Source organism: Mirounga angustirostris, unplaced genomic scaffold (assembly GCF_029215605.1).
Source record: "Mirounga angustirostris isolate CCGP_5_RB_7025 unplaced genomic scaffold, mMirAng1.0.hap1 SCAF_9, whole genome shotgun sequence".
Taxonomy (NCBI): domain Eukaryota; kingdom Metazoa; phylum Chordata; class Mammalia; order Carnivora; family Phocidae; genus Mirounga; species Mirounga angustirostris.
In genome coordinates this window covers 1,923,900-1,936,302 of record NW_026991717.1, presented here as the reverse complement: position 1 = coordinate 1,936,302, position 12,403 = coordinate 1,923,900, and the positions used below count along the sequence as shown (strand labels likewise).

The following is a 12,403-nucleotide window of genomic DNA, read 5'->3' as shown; positions in this document are numbered from 1 at the left end:
ACCGCCCCCCCGCCCCAGCCCAAGAAACACATTCCAGCAAAGCAGGCAATACTGAAATACCCCATCTCAGTGGTGCGGAGATCTTCCATGAATAAAAAGAAAATGACCTGAGATAGGAAAGGTTGCTCTTAGGTGAAAAACATGACTTCTGGGCGCCTGGGTGGCTCAGTCGGTTAAGCGACTGCCTTCGGCTCAGGTCAGGATCCTGGACTCCCGGGATCGAGTCCCGCATCGGGCTCCCTGCTCGGCAGCGAGTCTGCTTCGCCCTCTGAGCCTCCCCCCTCTTATGCTCTCTCTCTCTCATTCTCTCTGTCTCAAATAAATAAATGGAATCTTTAAAAAAAAAAAAATTAAAAACAAAACAAAACAAAACAAAACATGACTTCCAATTTGAAACCCAAACAAGGGCAGGCAACAGTGACGCTGCTGGAGGGGACCCCAGGCTGCAGCGCAGGCAGATGGGGCCCAGACTGAGCCAGCTGAGCGCAGGACTAGCACCCCCGGGGGCCAAGGCTGGGAGAACCAGGGTGGGAGGTGCACATGCGGAACACCCCCCGGGGCCTGCACCAGGCTACTGATCAGCTCATGCCTGTGAGGAAGACACCTGAGGTCAAGGAGAGCATCAGCGGAAAGACGGGAAGGGAGAGTACCTCATGGAAATTCTGGACACGGGAACTGCAATGTCTCACACGGAAAATACACAAGATGGAGAAAAGGCCAGATGAGCTATTTCAGAAGGAAAGATTAGTGAACTTGAACACAGAGAAAAAAGAACTATTTAAAATGAAATACACAGAGATAAAAAGGGATTTAAAGAAATAACGAGACCATCCGTGAGCTGCAGGACAAGGCGCTCAATCTCATACACTTGTAATTGGAACCCCAGACACAGTAGGGAAAGATGAGAACAGGAGAAACATCTGAAGAACGAAAAGCTGGTATTTCTTATAAATATGATGAAAACCATAAGCCCAAAGATTAAAGAAGCTAAATGAATACCAAGTACAATAAACATAAGGAAACCATACTCAGGCGAACCATAATCCAGTTGTTCAACACCAGTTACAAAGAGAAAAACCTTAAAACCAGCCAAATAAAGAGAGGTATTTTGTACAGAGGGAGGGAGATGAGGATGACACCAAGTTTCTCACATGAGTCAACACCGAGTGAGAAGACAGGATTCAGGACAGCAGAGAAAACCACAGACCCACATCCCTCACGGACCAGCTACAAGAATCCGTACGCAAAATGTTAGCAAGTCAAACCCACCAACATAAAAAAATTGGAGTACATCATTATCCAAGTGCGGTTTATCTCAGGAATGAAAGACTGGCTCACTCTAAAAAATCAAACAATGTAATTCACCCTATGAACAAACTAAAAGGAAAAACCACACTGTCATCACAATAGATGCCATCAAAGTATCTGACAAAATCCAACACCCATTCCTCATAAAACACTCAGGAAACTTGGAACAGAGGGAACTTACTCAAGCTGATAAAGGACAACCATGGAAAACTCAAGCTGGCTCAGTATTGAATGATGAAAGACTGAATTCTCTGTACAATCGGGAAAAAGACAAAGATGCCCACTCTCACCAATTCCATTCTGCACCATATTCCACATATGAAAAAGGTCCGAGATAGTGCAATCGGGCAAGAAAAAGAATTCTAATTCTGTATTCTATCACTGAGCAATTAGAAACTGAAAAAAAAAAAAAATCTACATTGGCATAAAAAGTACAAAATACTTAGAGATAAATCTGTGCAAGGGCCATACACAGACAATAACAAAATAATGCTCAAAGAAATGAAAGGAAAACCACGTAAATGGAGGAATGCACTGTGTTCATGGGTCACAAGACTCAAGAGGTCAGTTCTCGCCAAACTGATCCGTAGATTCGATGCACCCCAGTCAAGCTCCCTTCGGGCTTCTCTGTAGGGTCAGGCAAGCTGATTGTGTAATTCATGTAAAGAACCTGGAGGAACCAAAATACCTCTGGAAAAGAGGAACAACGTAGGGAGATGAACACAGCCTGATTTCATGACAAAGCAGCAGGAAATCAAGACAGCATGGAACTGGCGTATGATCAGTGAGGTAGAAGGGCCAGCACAGAGTCTAGAAACAGACCCCCCCCACACACACACACAGAGAACTGATTTTTGACAAAGGAGCAAGGGCACCTCACTGGAGGAAGGACAGTCTTTTCAACAAAGGTGCTGGAAACCAGACATCCATAAGCCAAAAATAAGTAAATAAGTAAATAAATAAGTAAAGGCTCGTCAGGAGGGATTAAATAAGAAATATGTGTGAAGTTACGTCACACGGGACTTCATGTAGTACGTAAACACTCGTTTCCCTTCTTCTTGGATTCCAAAAACCAAACAAAACTATCTCCTCCCCCGCACCAGGAAAGTCTTTATGCATAAAAATGCAAATCAGATCGTGTCAGCATCCTTTCAGGGACTGCTCCTTGTGCTCTTGGTAAATTCTAGGCATACTGTTGTCCCCCGCAGATGTCACCGGCCCTGCCTCCCCCTCATCACACGCCACGGTCCCCGTCACCTCCCCAGACTCGATGATACCTTCCTGCCACAGGGCCTTTCCACATGTCATCCCCGCAGCTGGGAAAGTGCCCAGGCCCTACCCATGGAGATATCCATCCACATCCTCCGATCCCGGTTTGAGCATCATCTCAGACAGCCTTCGCCCTGCTCCCCCACCACTTCCAACACGGGAATGAGGGCCCCCACTACTATGTTCGTAGCCTCCTTTGGAACAACACTTCACCACTTTCGTTCTGCATTCACTGTATGACCATCTGTTTGTCTGTTCTCCCCCGGCCACACGGATAGCTCCTTCGTGGACAGTGACTGTGTTTGCCTGGCCTACTCATGCACTTTCTGGCCCATGCTGAGTAAGTAACAGTGGGATCACACGGAGACGTGCACTCTGCCTCCTGTAAAGTGGTTTCCCCTTCGTCCATGAAGACTCACTGGTCAAGCCAAGAGGAGCTGGTGGTCTGGAAAGAAGGGCCCGTAGGGCTCCTGCTCCAGCCCCAGAGCCTCAGCTGCTCTTGTGGGCAAGCCCGGGGTCACCATCTCCACCCATGGCTGGCTCCCAGCCTTCCAGGCCTGTCATGGACACTGCTGGCGCCCCTGGCAGACCCCTAGGCCCCTCGCACCAAGCTGACCAGCAGACCCCCGCCCCAGCTGCTGATGGTGCTTCAGCCAACAGCTCACACCGCATCTTCTCAGGGGCTTGTCCTTGGGGCCGCTTGGAAGCCCCGGGCGTGAGGATGCCTGGGAGTTTCACGCACCCTCCCGCTCTGTGACCAAGGACTGCCCGCTCTCTTGCCTCCCGTAGAATAGCCTCTAGTGCGACCTAGCCTCCCTGCGGCATCAGGCTGATGCTAGACCTTCCCTGACCCGCATCTTGGCCGGCTCCTTCCCTGACCTCCACGGCTTCTCCCCGACTGCCCCCCCAAGGGTGCTCCCCATGCAGGCTTGGTGTCTCGAGACTCGCCCCAGACGAAGGCTGCCGGCCACAACAAAAGGAAGGCAACCAGCTCTGACTGAGCTCTCGGCACGCTGTCTTAGGCACCATCCTCATGCCAACCCTGAGCAGGAAATGGGGCCCCCGAGATCGGTGGTCTGGGGTAAAACCAGGCCCCGTGGCAGATCTAGCTCCAAAGCCCACGCTCTTAACTCGCCCCCTGGCCACGGCCGAGTCTGCACGTTTGCACGCTGGGTGGTGTGTGGACATTCCCAGTCCCATCCCAGAGTGTCAGCTGGGCTGTTGGGCACAGAGATGGGATGACCAAGGGGGACTTTACACGGAGCACAAGCATGTCATCCCGAAGCAGAATGACAGCAGGCTGTCTCCTGGCACAGCGAGCTCCTCAGCTGCGCATACCCCAAAGGGGCCAGGGGGGCACTTCCTAGGCGCATTCTGTAGGGAGCGTGGGACCCCCAGACGAGCTGACCCGTGTGAGGTCTGAGGTCCCCACGACGTGGAGCTCTCAGTCTAGGTCCTCAGAATGTGTGCACTCAACCCAAGGTTAAAGAATGACATTGCAAACAGCTCGTTTGAGACTAATTTCTGTCATCAACAGAAAGGGGGAAACTGAAAGCCACCCGTCGGATCGCTGCCTGGGTAAACGTCTGGCAGGCGAGGCTTTGCATTGGTGTGTAAGAAAAGAATCTATAAAAATAAAGGGAAAACGGAATACAGATGTTTTCCTCAATTAGCTTCTACTGAGGAAGCAATAAACAGGAAAGATCACTGCTATATGTGCATTTTTATTTCACCATTGGGTGTGAGTCATGACATTTCAGAGAGAAATAGGCTCTTTTTTTAGTGAGGCTGAAGGAAACTATTTTAATTTTCTTGATCCTGCTGGAGTTTCTGCAATCCAGTTATTTTTAACCAAAGCATTACAAAATACAGTCATCACGTGAGAATATTACTAAAACCTGCATCAGACCAGGAAGAAGCAATGATTCCGTTTGTCTTTTCATTCGTCCTAAAGTAACTCAAAATAATTGTATCTGCCTAAAAACAATCCTACTGGTAGGTTATTTTTGTTATCGTTTCCTTTTATAGACAGAGAAAAGAAGTCTTTGTCTATTTACTTCCCGGGCATCGGAGTTAGGACAAAAGATAGTCCATTAAGAATTCAAGGCTTGCAAGGAGGGTTTAAAAGCTCACGCTGCTCGTTTGTCAAACTGTGTTGCTGACTGATGACATTGTTACATTTTGTTTCTTTTTTATTTTGACCTTGCTGAAATTTCTGTCCTGCTCTAAAACAGATCGGGCTGCACTCTTTTATTCTGTGGGTCTTTTTTCTGGTGGGGGTACAGTAGTTCGCAACCTTTGGCTGACACTGAGATCATCAGGGCTGTTTTTAAAGTACAGACGCCTGGACTTCACCACAACAGGGTCGAATGCAGAGAAAACAGTCTGGAGCTCTGGCATCGAAGTTCTAAAAGAGCCAATAAAATCCTGATGTGTGCCTAGATTGAGAACCACTGTTTTAGGGGCTGGGGATTTTAAACTTATTTATTACAAAGCTGCTGCTTTTCAAGCACTACTTGGATGTTGCTCGTTTCAAGAAGAGCCACGGTAGAGATGAGAACACGGAGCACAGATCTTGAGGAGGTGATTCTTAGCACTACAAAGGAACGCACCCATGGTTCGTGGATGTGGTGAAATCTCCGGGTGAACTTAAAGCCAGATGGAGAGTCCCCAAGCCCAAGGCACGCATGGATAAGGGGATGGCAAATATCAACACTGACCCATTTGGGAGCACTTAACCTCGTCCCTCCCTTAATCAGGACACCCTCACGGCTCTCAGGAGCTGCCAGAAGGTGCTTCTCCTCCTGGACGCTGGAGAGCCCCGCGCCCCCTCCTCCACGCGGCTTCCTGATGGATCAGTTACACAGCTCGGGAGAAAGGGCTCCCCGACTTACCCACGGTGAGCATCAGGCTCACAGAAGTGGCTGTGTCCCTGCTCCCCTCGAGCCCCACTCTGAAGGAGGCTGCGTGCCCCTCTGGGACTTCTGGCACAGAGCTGTGCCCCGTGACCCACGGAAAATCCAGTCATTCGGTCCCACTAGTGCGTCAAGCCTTGCAGAGCCCGGCACACTCCAGAGTGAGACCCCTGGCCCCGACGAGCTGTTGCTCTGGTCCACCCATGCCAAGTCCTCAGACGTGGGAGACAAGGACAGCAAGAGAAAGGGATTTGGGCCCGGTGGTGTGACAGGGTGCCATGCCCTCGCGTCACGGTCCAGCTACGAAGGAAGCCTTGGGAAACGAGGCACAGCGCCCAGCACCAGCCAGAACGACACCTGCTACTAAGCCCTCCATCCAGAAACTGACTGTACCGTGGAGACGGGCAGAGCTGGACCGGAGCAGGCCAGGTCCCAAGCTGGGGGCCAAACCTCCCCTCGCCCGTCAGCTGTCCACTGCGTGCCCCTGCCTCCCCACCTCAGGCATCCCAGCACCACCCCCTTCCTCTCTGGCTCGCCCCTGACCCCCGCCTCTGGACCTGCCCTCAGCCGACGGTGGCAGCCTTCCAGTGTTCTCTGCCGACACGGCCTTGGCCCTGGCTCTGGACTGTGTCTGGCTCTGCTTCTGTCCAGGAGGACAGTGCCAAGTGGCAGGTCTGGCCCGAGGCAGGACCCAGGCATCAGGCAGTGAACTGAGTCAGAAGGAGAGCAGGCGAGGGGCTGGAGTGAGCGTGAGAAGCGGGGCGAACCCAGCAGAAGAGCACTTCTCAGAAATTAAATGCCCCCGCCGGAGCTGGATGGGGGACCGACTTCCCGGTCCCACCAGATCCAAGAGGTGCAGAGAAGCAGGAGAGAGCGTGCGCTCCCACCCCCCACCCTGGGCAGGCCTAACCCCCCTGCCCACGGAGGACGAGCATCAGCAGGTGCAGCCGGGGTGGGGGGTGGAGGTGAGGAAGCAGGGGGCAGGGGAGCTGACATGACGCGCCATCCATGATGCTCAGGCCTGAGTGAGCACCGCGTGAGGATGGGGAGGAGCCTGGGGGACTCAGCCCTGGGGCTGTGACCCTGGTAGCCCACAGTCACACGGAACAGACAGCACCGGGCATCCCTGCTTCCCAGCCGGGCACACACAGCGCATCCTGCAGTGCAGCCACGTCCGTCCACAAACACGGGCTGATGGGCCCACAGGCACCCACCAGTTAATGCAAACGCATCCACGGAAGGGGTGGGTTTTGTGGCCCGATTCAACACGGCAAGTTGGGGCCACGGAAGAGGAACCTCCGGCTCTCGCCACAGTTAAACGCATTTCTGGCAGAAGAGATGCGTCAGAGACAATACGGGGCATGAGAAAGGGTCACCAAGGACCCTCCATAATCAGCTTTCTTAACATTATTTGGGTAGGGAAAGAGCTACAGGGAGTGGACCAGCTTCCCCGCTGGTCGTGCTGCCCGAGAACCCCGAGTCCCCACTATCCCTGCACTGGGTTGGCCAGTGCGCCCCAAAATGCATGTCTCCCTAGAACCTGCAAATATGGCCTCACTTGGAAATAGGGTCTTTGTAGACATAAATAGATTAAAATGACTCGGACTGGGTTAGGGATGGGCCCTGAAGACAGGAGGACATTCTGGACCCAGAAACACAGGGAGAACGCTGTGTGTGGCCGAGGCAGAGACGGGAGGGATGCAGCCAGAGCAGGGAGCCTCAGGATGCCAGCCACCCCCGGACACCAGGAGACAGGCACAGAACAGACGCCCTGCAAAGCCTACAAAGTGAACCAAGCCTGCTGACATCCTGATGTCAGACTTCCGACCTCTGGAACCGTGAGAGAATCGATTCCTGTGGTTTTCAGCTGCCTGGTTTGTGCTGAGGGCAGAATCCTACAGCGCCCCAGCCCCCGCGCACCGTCTCCCCCGCACACCATCAGCACCCTCACCACCTTGACTCCCCCAGCCGGCCCGGCCCCCCTACAACACATTCTGCGCTCCGCAGCTCGGTCACGGGACTCCTCTGGTGTTCACTGCCGTGGGAATGAGCATCCACTCTCCCCACCCTCTACCATGTCCCACCGGCCACCTTCAGCTCCTCACACACTCCCAGGGGCCCCGTCCCACCTGCCAGACAAGCCCAGTCCCGTATTACTTGTTCTCAATGCCCTATGGACTTTTCCTGCCTAACACACATCATGATGTGTGATACATGTTCTATGTGATTATTTCTTTGGCGTGTCTCTTCATTGCTAAACCATCAACTCCCCGAGAGCCAGACTGCACCACCCAGAGCTCTACATCCTCAACACTCAGCACAGCACCCGCACAAAGTGAGTTAGTACTCAGTACACACGTGCTGGACGGATGGATGCATGAATGCATGCATGCATGCATGCAAAAGGGAAAGAGGGTCAGCGCATCGGCACGCCCCTCCACTCCTCCTGAACGTGTGATGTTGTCCAGCACGGGCTGGAAGGGGGAATGCTGTGCCGTGATCACTGGGCAAAGCTAAGACAGCTCAAAGTCTACCCAACTTCCCTTGGGAACAGTGCCAAGATCCTCAGACACATTTTAGAGGGATAAGAACATACAGCAGAGCAAGACGGACACTTTGGAAGCCCACCAGTGTTTAAACAGGATTCTCAATTATTAGAAAGTGAAAGAAAGCTCTACAATCGCCAAACACCCTCATTAACACCATCCCATGGGTCATTCATGCACGCTTCAGGGCAGTCCTGCAGGGGACGTAGCGCCGCCTGCACTTACAGATGAGGAAACTGAGGCCCGGGGTGGGTCAAGGCACTCACCCAAAGTCAAGGGCCATGAACTGTAACTGGCACCAGGTCCCTCTGCCTCCCAGTGCGGGGACCCTTCCACCACTCCCAGCTGCCTCCCTAAGCCCCCAAGCCCCCAAGCCCACCCCGGCCTCACCCCTGAGTCCCCCTGGAGAGCACGTGCACGGACTCTGCTCCCACTCATTTATCTGCTGGGACACCAGAGTGATCCTGAACCCAGCAGCCCGAGCTGGAAATCCATCCAGATTCATGAAATATCTTCCCACACAAGATATGAGAGCAAAAGACAAACAGTCCGGCAGCTTCAGCATGCTACGTATGAAGTGAAGCAAAACAAGGCAGGTTATATAAATAGCCACGAGAAAGAATTGAACTGGCGCCCAAGCAACATCGGGAATAAGAGATCTAAGCAGGCTGCAGTTTCTAGCGGGAAAGTCACCGTGACGATATGAAAAATCACCAGCCTGTGACTCTCAGGCTTCACCCTCATGTGCGTACACCGAGCACCTCAGGCAACACAACTCCAAATGCTTTTTGCGGTGGCCCGGGTGTTTGCTCCACCATTGAGCAATTTCCAAGGGGCCAAAATCAAATAAACATGCTTTTCTTGCCACTAAGACACTTTATTTCTATTTCAAACAACAGAAACTCAATAACACTGTTAATAGCTGACTCAGATAAAATCAGGATTTTTTTTTTTTGCTCCATTTATGTGTGTTGCCTAATAAGGCAAGAAATGGACTGCCGAGCATGTTTTGGATTTCAGACTCTGGCATCGGTCCAAGGACAAAGCCCGGGTGTTGCAAAGAAAATAAGCTATCTATTTGCAAGTATGGTTTTCATGAAGTTACCTTCATGACTGACAGCTGGAAAGAGACCGTCTTTTTTCCAGAACTGACACGGCAGGGGTGGGCTTCACAGTTCACACAACTCCTGAGGGACCAATGATCTGCCTGCCATTCTTCCCCCGAAGGACTCAACAGCACGGCTGAGGTCGACCTGGTTTGGTCCTCATCCTCTTCTGCGAAGTGTCCCGAACGGGCTGAGACCTTTCCCAGGCACGCATGTCCCAGGCCGTGCCCGCCAGGCTCCGTGGCATCGTGAGCATGGGCTCAATTCTGCTCTAGCCTGGGTCCTCTAGCCCTCGGGGCCTTGCTCTCCCGCTCTGCGCTGGAGGATGCCAGCTGCCAGCCCTGCAAACCTCCTCCTGATCCCGGGGGCGAGTCTGTGATGTGTGGACTTGCAGAGCGAGGTCCTGGGGCTGGTGTGGGCTGCTCTCGGGGCCGGCGAGGGGGGCAAGGAGAGGACAGCAAGCTCCAGAGAGCACTCGTCCTCAGACGGCTCTTCCCAGATGCCTGGCCCTGCCCGAGACCTCCAGCCAGCGCCTGGCAGGCCGTTGAAGGCTGGCTCCCGCCCCAGCTGCTGCCAGGCCCCAGCACACCTTGCTGAATTCTGTAGTGCAAGCTTCTCAAACATTTATGTGCATATAAATCCCCTGGGGGGGTTTCATTAAGATGTCGGTGCTGAGTCAGGCCCCCTGGGATGGGGCCTGTGGTTCTGCATTTCCACGAAGCTCCCAGAGGTGCAGGTGCTGCTGGCCCACGGAGCACCCCACTAGATCTTACCAGGCTTTACCTTCCAAGGACAAATAGGACATTTCACAAAGCCTTACAGTCCCACTTTTCTGAGGAGGAAAGCTACAGTCAGAGATGAAAGTTACAGTCAGAGATGACAAGGGCAAACAGAAGTGGACTCAGTCCAGGTGACGTGGGGTCAAGTCCCAGGACAGCGGCCCCAGACCGGCGGTTCTCAAACTTCAAGCGTGCATCAGCACGATGTGGAGGTGAGTCAAAATACAGATTACTGGGCCCTCCAAGCTCCTGATCCAGTAGATCGGGTTCCCGCCAAGAACGTGCATCCCAGACAGGTTCACAGGCAGCGAGACCAGAGATCACACTCGGAGAACCACTGCACGAGATCACGCAGGACCCCGGAGGCCCCTGGGGCGAGGGACCCCAGTGTGGGCTCTGACACCATTCACCATCCGTATGCCCTGAACCCCATGACGGCTGCCTGCCTGGCCCCTGTGTCAGGGGCCCCAAAATCCTGGGCTGGGCCACTTTGACTGGACTGGCTGGCCAGGCCATGCCGAGGCTATCGAGGCTTCTTTGTATCCGGATGCCCCCAAAGACACAAAAGCTTTGTCTTCATCGACAACGAGCTCCACTTTGTAGCACCTGTTTGGCCTTAGCTGTGTGGCCCTGGGCACCTGTCGGGGAGCCCGAGCTTCACGCTCCTCTCCTGTGATCTGGGGTCAAGAGCCCCCCGCACGGGACTGTGATGAGGCCATGCGAGCAACAGTTCTCAGTCCAACTCTGTGCATCAGAGCCACCCGGGAAGCTTTTCCAGAGTAATCGTGCCCAGCATCGTCCCCAGAGCCTGAGCGGATAACTGTCACATCTCCCCGTGTGATTGGTTCTAATGCTCAGCAGGGTTGATATCCACTAAAGTGGTTAAAAGAAAAAAAAAGTGATATAAAAACGTAAGAGCGTTTGGGGCGCCTGGGTGGCTCAGTTGTTAAGCATCTGCCTTCGGCTCAGGTCATGATCCCAGGGTCCTGGGATCGAGCCCCACATCGGGCTCCCTGCTCCGCGGGAAGCCTGCTTCTCCCTCTCCCACTCCCCCTGCTTGTGTTCCCTCTCTCGCTGTATCTCTCTCTGTCAAATAAATAAAATCTTAAAAAAAAAAAAAGTAAGAGCGTTCATTACAGTTGTTAATATTTCGCTGTTAGGATGAATGAGAAATAAAAGCAAAATGCACCCAGAGTCCCGCAGGTGTCTCCTCTCCCAGACAAGCAGAGACTGGAGCGGATGACCAGCTTGAGTGCCTCACAGAAACAATGATGACAGGTCAATGAGCAGAGCCGCCTGAACGGGGGTCCCCGGTGGCCCGCTCTCATGAGCTGCTATCTGGGCCCAGACCAGGGCCTGGCCAAGTCCTGTGACCCAAGGCTGAAAGCATCTCTGGACTCTGGGAGATGGGGAGCTTAATCACAGCTGATTGGGACTTGTGACTCATGCACGAGGGGCCTTCCGGCCGGAGCCCTCCGAGACCCACATGGCCCGGGCTCTCCCCAGATTATCACAAAGAATCTGGGCTGGAACAGCTAGGGGGGGTGGGGGGTCCATTCATTAAGCAGCAGCTGGGAACTCCTGTCTGGGGTGGGGAAGGACAGGCTGCATCCCACAAGACCTTTCCTTGGTTGTGCAAACAGGTATTTGTTGAATGGATACACAAATGGTTAAATGAATTAGCAACTGGATAAAAGGGAGGAAGGGAGGAAAGGAGGGGAGAAGCGGGGGGGGGGGGGGGTAGAGGGGGGGCAGGGGAGAGGGAAGGGGAGGGGGAGTATGGAAGGAGGGAAGAATTCACCCTGCTTTGGCTCACAGGCCTCTCCAGCACCACACAGTGCTAACTATTGCAAAGTTTTTCCCTATATTGAACCAAAATGCTGACCCAGTTCTCTGAACAAAGGAAGAACGGAGCACAGAGGTGCGGTGTGGGGGGTAATGGGCCAAACAAACCTGGCTCCTTACAGTCCACGGGTTACCCTTTTCCACACCCGAGGCCCAGCTGGGGAGCTGGGCACTTCCTACACAGGGCAGCGCTCCAGGTCGCGGATGGGAGGTCTCCAGTTTCTGCTCCCCGGGATCAAGGTCTGCCGGAGTTCAGCGGCCTCGGCGGGGGTGAGGGGGGAGCTTGGGGAAGGCCACAGACACAGAGACCTCACTCCCTCTGGGCTCCCTCGGGCAGCTCGCTGTGCTGCTTGCCATCTGAACCCCACCCCTCGGGGCAGGATCACCTGGAAAGCTCTGGGCCTCTCCTCAGCTCCCCTCCTTCCCCACAGCATGTGGGCTGAGGCCCGGGTCACTCAGACATGCACAAGAAATATTTCCGCAGCAAACCGGCCCCTGAACTTTTATCTGATCCCTCCCATCTTCCACACCTCCAACTCAGGAGCCTGTAACCCAAATATCCCAAGCATTCCCTGGAAGATGAGAATGTGCTCCGCATCCCGTAGAAAGCCCCATTCTTTCCCGTAAGGATCACC

At 53.5% G+C, this 12,403-nt stretch overlaps 1 protein-coding gene across 5 annotated transcripts in view; it reads right to left on the bottom strand.

Annotated features, from left to right (window-relative positions):
• The window catches only part of ARNT2 (aryl hydrocarbon receptor nuclear translocator 2), a 158,778-nt gene that overhangs the window by 84,296 nt on the left and 62,079 nt on the right, over positions 1-12,403 (bottom strand). The window contains exon 1 of one of the 5 annotated variants that reach the window (XM_064569784.1): positions 5,472-5,999. The exons of the other annotated variants lie outside the window; for them this stretch is intronic. Coding sequence (XP_064425854.1) covers positions 5,472-5,484 — 13 coding nt within the window. The 5' untranslated portion in view covers positions 5,485-5,999. Of the gene's footprint in view, positions 1-5,471; positions 6,000-12,403 lie in introns of those variants that run through there. 5 annotated transcript variants of the gene reach the window in all.